This window comes from Colletotrichum graminicola (assembly GCF_000149035.1).
Source record: "Colletotrichum graminicola M1.001 genomic scaffold supercont1.16, whole genome shotgun sequence".
NCBI classification, from domain to species: Eukaryota; Fungi; Ascomycota; class Sordariomycetes; order Glomerellales; family Glomerellaceae; genus Colletotrichum; species Colletotrichum graminicola.
Genome location: NW_007361020.1, coordinates 480890 through 496018, shown reverse-complemented (window position 1 = coordinate 496018; position 15129 = coordinate 480890). Strand labels below are relative to the sequence as shown.

Genomic DNA, 15129 nt, shown 5'->3' with positions numbered 1-15129 from the left:
GGACTACCAGGTTGTCTTCGGTCATGGACCAGTCGCGATTCACAATTTTATATAGGGATATGGATGGATGTAATGGATTATGGAGAGATTGAGCAGGGCACCCAACGACGAGGGTGGGACTGCATGGGTGAACATGGACATGTACGAGCAGAGTACCTAGCATACTTGAATGAGCATTAGATTGGTTCCCGTCCATTCCTCTGTCAAAAGGTTTTATATGGTGCATCAGTCTTGGGACATGGAAAATGTGATGCTATTTTGGTACGACAGGCGGCAGGGGAGGGGGGGGGGACAGGTTGTTTCGTTTCGAAAAAGCAGTTGATTGGCTTGGCCGGCGAGGGTGAAAGTGATGATGTGTGAATCGACGCGTGTTTGTTGCTCGTCTGAAGATCAGGGGGGGTGGGGGCCCTCCTGGGATGACGGCAGCGAGGGCGAATCGGGAGCGGTATAGGGCCCTTCCCCCACACTGACGGTCATCCCATTCAGGGGTCCCTTGGATACGTGGACGGATGGGCGCGTCGAGGTGGGGAGCACGCTAAATGGAGAGGGACATTGGGACGTACGGTATTAAGGAGCCACTAAAACCCCCAGCGCGATCCAACTGCCCAGTACCTGGTGGCCCTCCGTGTCTTTCTTTGTCTGTGTGGCCTCCCGTTGTGTCCTCTTTGTTGGGCAAAGGCTCACTAGGTAGGCATCGGGGACACCAATAAAGGAAGGGGGGGGAATGAATAACATAGCTCACCCGGCCGGCTGTTGTCGATTTGTCTTGTTGAGACTTTCATCTGAAGGTTAGGTAAATTAAGAATTTACGTCGTCCTAGGGGGAATGCTAATAGGTATCTATCTGTACGGTGGACGGATACCTACCCACCTACACTGCCTTGCCAGGCCATCCCAGACAACAACCCGTTGACACCTCGTCCCAAAGTAGAAAGGGTTACTACCTACACTACATATGTCACCCTATCCGTTGGTTTTACTACCTACTAGTAGGTAGGTACCTTGGGTAGGTAGACTACGATCACCCCGGACCCCTCGTTCAGCTCGGCGCAAAAAAACACAGAACAGCGAGCGTGACAGGCGGACCACTGCCAGCAAAAGCAAAAACCACTTCGCCCTCACGCTGTCAAACTTTGGTTGGCCGTGGCGTTGGACCTGCAGAAGCCTCCCTCCCCCATCCAGACGACGGTGCCGACCGGCCAATGCTACTTCACTGCACCGGGACCCGTTGATTTAACATACCATCCCCCCCCCTCCCCTGATATCACATCACACCCTTGGCAAGTCGTTTGCCCTCCTTCCCCCCTCCTCCTCTCCGTCTTCCCCCCCCCCCCCCCCCCAACGGACATGAAGCTCGCCGTTCGGCCTCTACAGAAAATGGGTTTTTTTCGCAGAGATAAGGACAAGAAGAAGCAGCAGCAGCAGCATCAGCTGGGCCATCAGCAGCAAAAATCTCACGACTTCACCGATCATCAATTGTCCAAGTACTCGTCCCAGGTCCAGCAGAACTACCGCAACGTCGTCTCGCCTCCCGGCACCCACATCCCTACCCGAGCCTCGGCCGCCCTTTTGCAGAGTCTGCCAAAGAACATTCTCCCTCGCATCTTTTCCTTCGTCTGCCCCCACACACAAGATGAGACGTACGAGACGTGCGAGACGAGCGCCATATTCGACGCTTGCATGCTATGCGACCTGAGAGATCTGGCCCACTGCGCGCGCGTTTGCTGGGAATGGAACAAGGTGGCAAACGCCCTACTGTACGCCACCTCTCATCCCCCCTTCCCCCTATGTTGGATTGCCCTGACTTTGCTCTGCTCTAGGTACCACAGCATCCGCATCGACGCCGTCCACTACTGCCCTCGCGAGATCTACCTGTCGGAGCAGCGCAAGCGCAAGACCTTTTTCAAGCGTAACGCCGACCCTGAAGACACCCCCACCGCTCGCCTGAAGTTGCTGTGTAGGACCTTGCGCGAAGACCCCACGCGCTTCGGTGCCCGGGTTCGCTACCTGAAAGTGCCCTACATGCTCCGTGAAGCCGCCACAGCCGATCTCGCCCGTATCATTCACGTGCTACCGAATCTTGTCTACGTCGACCTGCCCGAAGGTCTCTTCGCCGACGAACACGGATATGCCACGCTGAGGCTCGAGGTCGAGGCTAGATGCCGAGATCTCCGTAAGATGACCTACCAGGCAGGCGCCGAAGGCAGCTTGTCCAAGCTCGCCTACGGCGGAATATGGCAGAACCTCGAGGTCCTCGAACTGATCAAGATCAGCATGGACCCGGTCGTTCTGCGACATGCTCTGGCAAACCTGCGGACGCTACGCGCTTTGAAGGTGATGGATTCGCAAGCCTTCTCGGATGACATTTTCGCCCGCAACGAAGAGCTGCCTCCTTTCCCGCCCCTAGAGGAATTGATCCTCAGCAACACCCCCTCCGTCACCGCCAACGGCTTGGTTGACTACCTGGGCCGCGCCGATACCCGCAACCATCTCCTCGTCCTGTCCCTCCTCAAGACAGGCGTTCACCCCGCGACTCTAGCCGATATTCTGTCCGCGGCTACGAACCTGCAGACGCTCGCCATCGAGGCCTCGGTAAGCGACGCTTTCAAAAGCGGGCCAAGAACGCGTCGGCTCGCGTCGACCTCTCTAGAGTCGCTGCGCTTCGAGATCACCGCGCACAAGTCGGCGGGCCCCTACTCCAGTGTGACGGCTAGTTACTATACATATCTGGCGGCATCGCTCAGGGGCAACGGCATGCCAAACCTAAGGTCGGTTTACGTCCTGGACGAGTACTTTCAAGACGAGCTCGAAGGCCTCCCCCGCCCCGCGGCACCGTTCTCGTACGGTGCCAACGCCCGGCCTGGCTCGTCTCACTCGATGACTTCGCACCGGCCCATGTCGGGCCTGCCCAGTGGTGGACACGGCGGCCTCGCACCGCCTAGCAGTGCTGGCATGGCGATTCCCCGTCCCTTCGCCGCGACAGCAAACGTTCGTGCCTCGCAGCGCTTCAGCTCTACGAACCCCTTCGCCGGCACAGGCCCGCTGTCTCACCCCTTGACGATCTACACCAAGTCGAACGATGCATTGGACTGGTCGTCGGTGATGATTCAGCCTACGCTACCCCATGGCGGCGGATACCACCATCGCGGAAGCATGAGCTTTCACGGCGACCGCCCCGTTAGCTCCTACGGCCTTGGCGCTGATATCGCGGGCTCTGGGTGGAACACGGCAGCAGCGAGGAAGAGTATCATGGTGGGCAACGGCGCAGGCATGTTTATGGCCGTACCGAGCCAGAGCACCGGCGGCAGCAGGGGTAGTGATGAAGACTTGTGGCCCAGACCCAGTACAGCAAACAACGAAAAGAAGTCGGCCGATCTTTGGCGGTAAGCGAGAAAGCCACTACGGAATCCTATGGACGAGGGACACCGGGAGGGTTGTCCAGGTCACGGACTACTGGAAGAGAGTAGCGAGGGATGAGACGTGACGAACGATGCGAGGCTTGGAAAGGGACGAGAATATCGGGTGATGGGTGGGGGGGAGAGCACCCACAACCACACACAAAAAACAAACCAAAAAAAAAGGAAAGGAAAGGAAGAAAAAGGCCAACCAGAATTCACACCGAACCCAAGTTCTTTTTTTTTTTTCTTAATTCTTTTCAGTTTGGGGGTTTTGTCTGTTCCGGGAAGGGGCACACCGGGATAATTGGGATGCCTCATGCTGCCTACGCTTGTATCAACACTATACCCCGACAGCTTTTTTTCCTTTCTTTTAACGGAGTACAGAGGCTGGTTTCAAACAAGAATATTTGCTTCAATCGTGCTCAGATCTTATCCTTGTGATGTCCGCGTGTGCTGAGGATATTAGCAACGCACGAAAACGTACGAGACTCGAGAACAACGGCAGCAGGTCCCTCGATGCTTGGCGTTCATCGGTGAGGTTGATCACGAGAGGGTCTTCCCCCGTTTCACACCAACCGAGTCTCAAGTATGTCGGGAACCCTTATGAGCACCAGACGGGTCGTTTCCACGGAATTGCGCTCTCCCCTGTGAGCCGAAGCCTCCTCGACAGCAGACGGAGGACGAGACCGAGCCGACGCTCTGAGCTGCACGGCAATATCGCAAAATCAGGCATTGAAGAGGAGGGCCTGGCTAGGCTTGCACAAGACCGTGTCCCGTTCTTGTGGTTGGTGGTTGGTAGTCATCACCTGGGGTTATGTAGTGTATCTCGGATATTAACACCAAGGGTATTACGCCAAGTTAACTGTTAATATATGTACTCAGCCAGCTGCCAACCTGTACGCCTGAGGGTTACACCATACTAATACTTTTAGAGACCTTCAAATCACACGCCAAGGTTTGGCGTTGATAACACCCGGTTTTCAAAGTTTTCCGTGGTGTACTACCATCAGAGTCGATCCAGGGCAGGGGGGAAGAAGCAACATGTTTAGCTGCTTCTTAAGTTGCGTTAGGACGGGCATTCCGGGAAACATAAAGTGCGAAGCAGGGAGACGCGGAGTTTCGCTTTTATTCATAGATATGTGGATATTGCCTTGGCTTCGCATCAAGAGGTTGAGAAAGTCAACGAACCCTGGACGAATGTTTGCATCTTTCACCACCGCCGCCAAAGTAGAGCCGCCATATCTCGTCTCGGCGTCCCGAATATGAACAACGCCCGTACGTAATAGTTTGGCGGGCTCCACGAAAATTCATTGACTTGATCACAAAGAATATATTCCCTAGTGTATAGGGAATCCACCGGCTTATGTTGGGTGGGAATAAGTGCTCATCAAGCCCGGAGGACGAGATAGATGGACGAACAACCCGCTCAACTACCCAGGTAGGAAAAGAAAGATGTACCGTACAGTCAAGCTACAGCCTCTCGCGGCTCGCTTGCATACGGGCATATCACGAAGAATCTTTAGTGTTGACAACGTTGATACGACCAGCCAGTGCCCTCCTCGATCCGTCAGTGCTGCCGACACCGGAGAGTCTACCTGCCGCTCGCCTGGCCTTGTATTGAGCCCTCAGTGCGCGCCGTGACTTGACGAGGTTGCTCATCAGCTAGCGTCTTTGGCCGGGCGTGTCGGGGTCTTGAGTCCATCCGATGGGTATATGTTCTACCCCAGGCCTCGGGCCTCGGGCCTCATTTCGTGTCTGTATGGTGTTTTTTTTTTTTTTAAACTAGCAACGGCTATACTTTGGCCGGTTCCTGACTGGTGGCAACGCTCATTGCTACAGGTTATTACACAACTGGAGGAGGGTTCGCTTCGAGATTTCTTTCCAGGATCTGATCCCACTCGTCGTCCTTTCGAACGAGCCTCTCGGCGATTTTAAAGTACTCGGCCGGCACGCGCAAGTCAACATCGCCGCGGGCGAAGAGCTGGATCAGCGCCTGGACTGTCATGAAGGCCCTTGCCATGCCGTGTCCCGAGTACCCGGCGGCGACCCACTGACCGGCGCAGTCGGGTACGGCGCCGACGTAGGGCAGCTCATCCGGGGTCAGGCCCATGATTCCGGACCAGGCGTAGCACGGCGGTCCGGCGCCGGTCCAGCCCATCATGTGCGTCTCGGGGAACTCTGTCAGGGAGCGGACGATGTCGGGCGTGGTGGTCGAGTCGTCCCAGTCGCCGATGGGGGCGGTGCAGCCCCGTGGATGGGCGAGGTCGCGACCGCCGAAGATGAGGTGCTTGCCGTCCACCTCGCGCTGGATCATGTAGTCAAAGTCTTCGCCCCACTGAATGCTTGCGGTATGGCCTAGGGTGCGGTCGACATAAGGCCGGGGCGGCGGCAGAGCGACAACGTTGCCCTTGAGGGGGACAATCTTTGCCGAGAACCCGGGGAGGAGGTGCGACACGTACCCGTTTGTCGCGTGGAAGACGTTGGCGCAACAGATGGTCCCCCTCGGGGTGTCAACGCGCCACCGCGGGCTACCGTCGGCCGCCGGTGCGGCGGGTGTGACGGAGAGGGCGGGCGTGTGGGTGAACAGTTGCATGCCGGCGTCGACGGCCCTGTTGGCCAGGCCAGCCACGAGCTTGTACGGCCAGAGACTACAGGCGGGATATGACACTGCGCCGAGCGCTCCGGGGAAGCGAAAACCCTCACGGGACAGGTCTGGCTGCTCGTGGAGATGGATATCGGGGAGCTCCTCGCCGACGGCCTCGCGGTAGGCCGCGATGGACTCGCGCGCGGCCGCCCAGGCTTCCGGGGTCATGAAGAAGTCGACGGCGCGCGTCTTCACGAGGTCACAGACGTCGGCGAGACGCTGGCCCCGGATAAAGGCCACGGTGGCGCGCATGTTGTCCACCTCGAAGCGGCAGAGCCGCACGGCCTCGTCGGTGCCGTAGCGGGCCTGGAACTCGAGGAAGTGCTTGTAGCAGTCCGGCTTGATGTGGCCGCCGTTCCGGCCCGACGCGCCGCTGCAAAAGGCCCGCGCCTCCAACATGACAAGGCCGTCGTGTCTGCGCGAGTCTGTCGCGGCGGCGCGCGACAAGAGTTCCTGCGCGATGAGGACGCCCGTCACGCCGGAGCCGATAATGACGGTATCGGCGTCTGTCGGCAAGCGGTCCGCCCTGCCTCCGTGCAATCAATGCCAGTCAGTCCCGTTATGCGAACCGTCCGTTTCTGCTTGTACTCACGAGTTATAGTCTTTCAGGCGGTCATCCGCCTGACTCATCCAGTACGACTCTGTCGCCTGAGGAGCGGGCAGGGGGCAGGACGGATATCGAGCCATCGTTCTCTTCTTCTTCCTCTTTTACTGACTGGCGTCCCTAAGTAAGCAATGACGGAACAAACTTTGACTTTAAGCTCGTCTGTCCGGACAGACAACCGGGCAGGGCGACTACATAGATATACATGTGCGTGCGATGCCGGACTGCCGCCGCGGGGCATCATCGGACGTACACCCTTAATCAGGATAGGATGGCTTAGATTGGATGGAGAGCTAGATGGACGTGTACTGTAGATAAAGCCTGGCATGACTGGGATGGACTGGACATTTCCCCCTTGTCGCCCCCTTGTTCGATACGCCCTTGTTTCTGAATTGACCGCCGGCACATTACATACCCGGCGCCGGCGCCCGCTTTTACCGCAAAACCAACATGCCGCAGGACCTCATGCCGGGCGAGTGCGCCAACTACCCTTTTGGCCGCGCCGTGTGCCCCGACGACACCGGCCTCTCGGCTGGCGGCTCCTCTGGCGGCGAGGGCTCGCTCGTCGCTCTCGGCGGCAGCCCCTTAGACATCGGTACCGATGATCCATCGTGTTGGGACCGTTGTGCGTATGATTTCCACGCTCTTTCGATTAGCGTACGGAACACGGCCAGTTCCCTGTGTGAACAGGTGGAGAAGACGGATGAAGAGAAGAAACCCCACAATGTCTGGAGGATGGGCAGGCATTCATACCCTTCTGAGAGGGGTACCGATCAGTAACTACTAGAACTGCATGTCTGAGGAGAGAGGAAGAACAATATTTCCCATGAGAAGGCTAACAAGGCAACACCGACACGCATTGTGGATATATGCAGTCATCTTTCCGGAAGGTGACATGACTGAAAACTAGGTAGGACAAGACCGGACAGTAATGTCCTCCCCCTTCTCGATGGGAGGACTCGCGACGAATGGAGCACGTTCTGGCCCGGCAATCTCACACCCAGTGAAAAGTGCACAGGGCAACAATACGTCCCGACGGGAAACAATGTCTCGCCCTCCCAGCTCGTATCCTTCCGAAGTCAAGGAACACGGGGCGGATCGGCTCCCGGCCCGGGGGCGGGGCTAGCAAAGCTTCGGGCTTCGTTAAAGCGAAAGGGACCAAAACAGCCCGCTATGCTGGGGGAGCGCCTTGTTATCGGGTTGCTTGCTCCACGATTGAGCCTCGAGGAGAATGGCGGTAGAACTTTCGGAAACGTGCCTTCCAGCACCCCAGACAGGAAGACGCCTCGCGAGCTCGACGGCCGAGAAGGAGGGCGGTCTTTGGCGTACCACACACTGACGCCACTGTGGGTGCTTTGCGCAGATCAGAAAGTGGGCAACACTTGACCATGGGGTTCTACTACTGTTACTCGTCAGTTCCGCTTTGCTGTAGAGGACGTGATCTGCTATGCGAAAAGTACTCTTGATGGAATGTATCTGATGATGGCCACGTCGGGCGACTCGTTGTCGACGAGCGGTCTCACGTCGCCATTCCCCATTTGCGCGCGCGTACACGCGTGCAGATAGTCCTCAAGCTTCATTCAAGCCCGACTCTCGCACTTGAAAACTTCTATAGGATCCAGTACCAATACGAGGTAAGTTCAACAAGTCCCAAATATAAGGATACACTTTGTACTATTAACCAGCCCTGCGCTCGACAGGTATTTACGGCTAACATCCCTGTTCAGTACGAACCCTTCAAAACAAACTTCTATTTAGCTGCTTCAAAGACGATCCACTTCCCGTAAGTCTTCTGGAACTACCCTCTCGAGTCGAGTCCCCAACTGCCCCAGGACGAATTGTCTACTTACATCTACTTCCAGTTGGACAGAGGGGCTCTTTCGACATAACCAGAGCCGACTGAGGCCGAGGGCTAAGCTCAAGCAGACACTTACAGAAATACGCTTTGCATTTGGCTTATGGACTCGCCCGATACCCAAAGTTCTATGGGAGACACTAAGAGCTCCCTGCATGCAAAAGAAGAAAGAAAAAAAAGAAAAAAAAAAGAGACTGATATCGCCTCCTCTGGCCCCTCCCCAGCAGCAAAGGCGACATACTGACACCAACCAGGCAGAGACGCTACCCGCGAATACCGGGCTCTACGGAATCAAAGAGACTCACAGAGCATCTGTCTCAGATGATGCGGACAACAACGAACAATGCTGTTGGAGCTAATTAACCAACAGAAAGGGTCTTTCTCGTCACCAGGTCGGGGTTGTCTCAAGCCTCGGGGTCGATATGCCGGTCTTGTATGACCGAGACCGAGACCTCCAATAAGACGGTGAGATGTCTCACAGGCGTGGTTCCAGAAGCATGACACCCACGGGGAGGGGGGGGGGGAAGAACTGGTTGATACAACATATGTTTCTCTTCCCGTTGCTTCCCGCGACGTGTTTCGACATGTCCAATATTGGCCGTGGCGGTGAGACACCGTCAGGAACGGGCCGCGACATGGTGCCTCACACCGGAGGGCGCTTGTACACGGCATCCGATTCCGAAGGCCAGACGCGTTGCACCTTCGGAAGCACAAGGGAAGATGGAAGCCCCCCCCTCCCGGCGACGGTACCCACCGAGAAGCCATGACGGACGTTCGACATGCCAAACCTGTGAACCAGGAACAGGCGCTTCGCGTGATCCCGATATTGCGTCAGTAGCACACTTTCCGATAAGCGAGCCATGATCCCCCCCAGCTCAGGTCCCCTGATGGATGCGGCTTGTGTACAGAGGGGGAAAAAAAGAAGAAAAGAAGAGAGAGAGAGGTACATCAAGACAATGTATGGTGTACTGTGTGACCTCATCCTGTGCAACGAGACCGCCCCCCCCTTCCCCCAACTGCATCTTGCGCGATGACGCCCTGCAAGCAAGAACTCTTTCGCGGGCTGGTTGCTTACTTCAATTCTGGCAACTTACGCACGCGTTCCCCGCCACTACAGGGAACAAGGAAGGATGGAGGGGAGGGATTCAGCTCTGGGCAGCACCAGAAACAAGTTGTCCCGCGCCGCAGATCAGTCGACCTTAGTACTGCAACTGCTCGACCTCGAGAATGCAAAAAACAAAAAGCAGGACAGAGATAGAGTTCCATGTCGTCAGCTCCTTGCCCCCCACCCCCCCTGTCGGACCCTGCAGTTCGGCCTGGCGCAAGGTTGGGTTCGTCGAGGGCCGAATGCGGGATGAGAAAGTTGGCAGACGATGATGTATCTTCTGGAACCCCCCCCCTTTTACTTCCACTTCCCCCATGATGCTTGGAGGCGATGCACGAACGTTCCAGAACTTGATCCCAAGCAGAAACCCACGACGGGCAGACGTTGCTTGCGGGCATGCGAGGGGGGGGGGGGGGGGGGGGTGCCGAGATAAGCGACGTCACGATGCAGTTCGCGCCTAAACTGCAGTATGCACACCCTATGTTGTCTGTCGCGAGGTTGCCGCGTGTCTTGAAAGCATGGCGAAACGTAAAAAGTCTAATTGTCTTGTCTCTCTCTTGAAAACAGGCCAGAACCTCGATAAAGCCTGACTGATGTCCAGCAAACTTAGGCGTGAGGTGACGTCGTGCCACGGTTTGGTTGGCGGTGGTTGGTGGTTGGCGGTTGGGCTGGATGCAGAAGTGTGTGGGGGGGTAGAGTGGGTGTTGCAGGGGTGATGTCATATCGCAGCAGTTCCTCCACCCGATGTCACGTGTTTTCTGAGATACAGTTTTCCATCTGTAAAAAAAAACCATCTACGTACCGTACGGTACATGCTGCTTACATACACACATGTATGGGGTTTGCAGTCTGTTATGTGGAGACGGCTGCAACACGGCGACCCGGACGCGGTGCACTGCCGGAACCACTACATACACTTCACGGACGCGGGGAAGGGGGCGCGCGGGTCGATGCGGAGGCGGAGACGGGCCACCCGGGGGGGGGAGAGGCGTTGTCTCCCGATCCAAGTGGACCCCCCCCCCCCCCCCCCCCCCCCCCTTTCCATTCCCACTCTTCGGACTCATCGTTGCCGCATCATAGTACGCGGCACACTATGTATATGGTAGTACGGAGTACTGGGTGGAAGGAGGGTGGACCGGGTTCGAAAAAAAGGTCGCCGTTTCATACCTGGAGAAACGGAGTCGATATTGTTTCGGGCCTCCCGCCATGCCAACATTGCGCACACACAATCAATGCATGACGACCCGAAATGCCGCCCTGGATTGTTGGCGGCGGCGGCGCGGTGCGGGACCAACGAGACGAGTGCAACCCCCCAACGTGGGATTCCATTCGGTTCAGCTCGTTTCGCGCCGTTTCAGATCGCGGGCGAATGCCCTCTCTCAATGCTGCGAGGTCGCCTTAGCCGTCGCGACGACGCGGGATGCGATAGGTCGGACCGTCAGCCATGCTGCCTAAGCTGCGGCGGATATCTTCCTCCTGGCAGCACCATAGTTGCGCATCTCGGCGGCGGCGGCGGCGGCGGCGGCGGCGGTGGTGGTGTTGCTGCTGCTGCTGCTTCTGCTTCTGCTACGTGGGTCCAGAAGCACAGACGCGGCGATGCTGCGTTTCGAACCACGGCGGGAACACCATATAGCCTCGCGTATCAGCCATGTCCGCTTTACTACTAACGACGAGGTACATGTTCCAGACAGTGCAGGAAGACGCCGTAATCTTCCACCGTATGCACACAGGGTCCCGAGAGGCTGGCAATGGCGCAGTTGCCTGTCAGCACCGCATGCTCGTCAGCATCATATATCCCTCATTGGTCAGCTATCCGAACAAGGGCAAGTTATGAGCCACAGCCAGCCGAGGCCTTGAAACGAACTGCCCGGGAGGGAGCCTCCAAGATTTGACATCGCCTACCACACGACTTGCGCTAAGAGAGAGCATCTCATCTCATCTCATTGTCGGCTGACAAAGTTTGCTCGTCAATATCTTTGCCTCTGTATAGTGTAAGGAGGAGGGGGGGGTGAGACTCACTCGCCATGTCCAGCTCTCGTTATCCAATACCCATAAGCGCATAGCGTAGTGGGGTGGGTCTCTGGCAGGGTCAGTCTGGGTGCACTCCTGCGCGGCTTAGGTAGACAAGACTAAGGTCGTGCCTAAAAGATCATCTTGGACTGTGACGCTTGATCGGCCAGTTATGCAAGAATAGCATAGCATAGCATTGGCGCAGCTGGGAGACGAAACTAGGAAAAAGGAAAACCGTCAAGCCTCTCTGGGCGAGACGATATCCGACCTCAGAGGACGCCCGCATAGGGCAGGTATTGATAGGGATCGAGAACCTGCATAGCCCCTAACATCACCAGACTACCCCAAGTCCCGATCGTGGCCCTCCTCGGCCCTAGCGAGCACATGGCACGTCTAATGTCAGCATGCGGAAGGGAAGACGGTGTTGGGTGGGGGCCAGTCGATTAGGGTTCGAGTAGCCTTCTGTTTCGTTTCTCTGCGCGGCAGATGCAGAGCCACTCTAGCCGCAGACACGGGACTGGCGTCATCTCAAATCGGTAAGGGACGACTCGGACGGAGTACGGCCCCACACCACGCGGCGCCGAAGTGGGGTCCGCGTTGAATCTATAATTGCCCGGTGACCTGACGGCCAAGACTCTGGCGATGGCGCATGCACTCCAAGCACCCGGGTAAGAACGGAGCGCGCGAATCAGTGTCATGCTGTGACCTTGTCAGTTGTCATCAGCGACGCCTCTGTGTGCAAACCCGGGCGCTTTGAAACAGTACATCACGTAGCGGACGCGCAAGTCGTGATGCTAGGTATATCGCGTAGCGCTTGCCTTGTCCCCGTCCAATGACCACGACGGCTCGGCCGGCGGCAAGACAGATGAGACAGCGAGCAACGTAAGGCTGGCCTGGAAGAAGCAGCATCCGTCACCCGCTGGGGAAAGTATAAGTCATGGTTGGGTTGCCGCGATCCGATAATTTGTTTACGATCCCCCCCGGCTCCCCCCCTGGCGTCAGGGGTAAGCGTTGCGGGACGTGTGTCATTGTTGGAATCCCGCGGTGATCACACAAAGCCCAACACGGCGGTCGAGTTTCGAGGAGTAGTAGACAGACCCGACTGCCGAGTTTTGACAGCTTCATCGACAGCCGTACGTGTCGGATCATGGCACCCCCCCCCCCCCTTTCACCCCCAACGATACCGTGCGAATCGTCGGACGCATCATGGTATGGGGCCAAGACGTGTCCGCGCCGATCATCGGGTGTGATTGCGTGATTGCTGCTGCACTATGTAGGCCAGGCCACGTCGATGACCATCAACTCGCAATTACCACCTCCCCACGCGGCGCCGCAAGCGCTGCCGTTCGGCACGGGTTGAAGAAGAAAGCATCTGCTGCTCGGACCGCCGTGGTGTACACTAGGTACGTGAGAACGTAAGACAATCCGCAGAGGCCACTCTTCTGTGCCCTTGGAAGGAAAAAAGAAAGGGAAAAAAAAAAAAAAAGAGAGAGAGAGAGAGAGAGAGAGAGAGAGAGAGAGAGAGAGAGAGAGAGAGTGCGAGAGAGAAAAAGAGAGAAAAGAGGGCTCCGTTGCGTTCTCGGACCAGCGCCATGCTCCCTCCATGTGGATTAGCATCATCTCGCATAGCCGTTGGCGTGGTGGCACTTCTGTGGCTGGAATTAAATCTTCGAGGCTGCCGCGATGGAGTCTGGCGAGTGGCCCCGTCGAGAAAACGTTGAATTGCATCAGGCGGCAGAAGGTGCTCCGTGACCCCACCCTCGAGCAAAAGGCGACTGTCTGTGGGGATATGGCAGACCAGGATGGGCGGGCCAGCTTATCTTGGCCGCGACATGCCCACCGCCTGAGAGCCACCTGCAAGGGAGTCGGGGAATGAGACTGTAAGGCGGACATGGTCGTGAGAGAGACAGTTGGGCCGAGAGTCGCGACCGTTGAGGCGGTTGAAAAGGAACGGAAGGAAAACGAGGGTTCGCAAGCAAGGGATAGGGGAAATGGCCCGTTGTTGATTGTTAAGAAAAGACCGACGACAAACGAGAAACTTGGAGTCGATAAATGCTGCGAGTTTTCCCCCCGGGGCTAAGAAGAAGAGAGAGAAAGAGAGAAAGAGAGAGAGAGAGAGAGAGAGAGAGAGAGAGAGAGAGAGAGAGAGAGAGAGAGAGAGAGAGAGAGAGGCGAGAAACACGCATGTATCCGTGGTGCCGGATTTCATCGCATCTTCCGAAGCACCACCTCCCGCCAACTAAGAGTTTCCATGTCAAACTTGCCGTCTGCCAGTATCAGGCTGGTCTGAACTAGGAAAGGAGGCTGACGGCACAACATGGGCTGATTGACTATTTTTCTCGTATGTACTGATGTCTGGATGGATGGATGCTGCTGGCCCCGTTACCGCCGCCAAGCACCAGCGATGGGGCCTTTTGCATATCGTATCGCCACACAGGTAGCAGAGCTCTTTGTTTCTGTCCCCCCCCCCCCCCTCTCTCTTCAAATGCTGCGGCAAACACGCATGAGCGTTGCCATCCATCTTGTAGGACTCCGCCCCATCCCTCATACACTGTGCGATGCTTCTCCGGACAGAGAGACGGAGTGCCGTACGGGCGTGGGTTACCTGGCTCCGATCGTTGTCCGGAAACCGTCGCGTCACCAGCCATGCTCTGTGCCCGCAGGCGTCCCGCAACAAATCGCCATGCGGTGGCAGGGTTTTGCTATGGCGAAATGAAGCACGCAAGCCGCCAGGAGTGTCTGGTACGCAGTATTGGCTTTTTTGGGTTTGTGTGCGTTTCCGCAGTCCCCAGCTTTAAATCGACAGCTCTCGTCCAGTGACGGCCGCAGACACACATGCCCTGGAACCGCTGAGCGAATGGCCCGTCTCGACGTTGTCTGTCGCAGCATATCCGTACACATCGGACGAACGGCAGGGGGGTGCCACCCGTTCTCGCGGCCGTGACTGGCCCAAAGAGCTTTGGAACCGGCAGACCTGTGACAGAGAAACCGTGGAAATGCGGCCGTTCCGACCCTTGGACTCAATGACGCGCTTCGAGTTTGACCATGTTTCTCGGACGGGCATGGCGGCTGCAGGGAGTGAAGAAACATCCCTTCTACCGCGTGTCGTCGCTGCAAGGGCGAGGTTTGCCGTCTACGAGGAAACGTTTTTCGGATGGCCCTGCACGCACGCTCACTCTGCTTGCTGCTGCGGACGCATCTCTTATCGTCGGGGTGGAATCGACACGCTCCAACTGCGGATCGAACCGGGGTTGAACGGGAGTGTTGTCATGTCCGGATGGGGACATGGTTCAAATGTCGGTCTGGCACTCGTTCGTTCAAGGGGATGAAGAGGAAGAAGAAGAAAAACCTGCATCTGGCAGATACGGCGGAGCAGAGAAAATGGAATCTGCCCGGCCAGAGCACCTCGTCTAGGCGACGTGATTCGTGCGTCCCGTAGGGCCTCCTGCCGACCCGACGTCTTGTCACTTTGGCGATGCAACGCTCCGTGCCTCGCACCCGTCCACTGACATGT

General features: G+C 57.0%; 4 protein-coding genes across 4 annotated transcripts; 2 read left to right on the top strand and 2 right to left on the bottom strand.

Annotated features, from left to right (window-relative positions):
• Positions 1–1376: 1376 nt before the first annotated feature.
• Positions 1377–3386, top strand: GLRG_04955 (F-box domain-containing protein; the record flags this gene model as incomplete). The annotated part of the gene is made up of 2 exons (XM_008095640.1): positions 1377–1756; positions 1820–3386. The coding sequence occupies 2 exons, from the start codon at positions 1377–1379 to the stop codon at positions 3384–3386; spliced, it is 1947 nt and encodes a 648-aa protein (XP_008093831.1).
• A 1854-nt stretch (positions 3387–5240) lies between these two features.
• On the bottom strand, positions 5241–6728 carry GLRG_04954 (FAD dependent oxidoreductase; the record flags this gene model as incomplete). Its single annotated transcript, XM_008095639.1, has 2 exons — positions 5241–6567; positions 6634–6728. 2 exons carry the CDS (start codon positions 6726–6728, stop codon positions 5241–5243), a joined length of 1422 nt encoding a protein of 473 aa, XP_008093830.1.
• Positions 6729–7095: 367 nt separating this feature from the next.
• GLRG_04953 (uncharacterized protein) lies at positions 7096–7425 on the top strand (the record flags this gene model as incomplete). Its single annotated transcript, XM_008095638.1, has 1 exon — positions 7096–7425. The coding sequence occupies one exon, from the start codon at positions 7096–7098 to the stop codon at positions 7423–7425; it is 330 nt and encodes a 109-aa protein (XP_008093829.1).
• A 6984-nt stretch (positions 7426–14409) lies between these two features.
• GLRG_04952 (uncharacterized protein) lies at positions 14410–14679 on the bottom strand (the record flags this gene model as incomplete). The annotated part of the gene is made up of 1 exon (XM_008095637.1): positions 14410–14679. One exon carries the CDS (start codon positions 14677–14679, stop codon positions 14410–14412), a length of 270 nt encoding a protein of 89 aa, XP_008093828.1.
• Between the last annotated feature and the right edge of the window lie 450 nt (positions 14680–15129).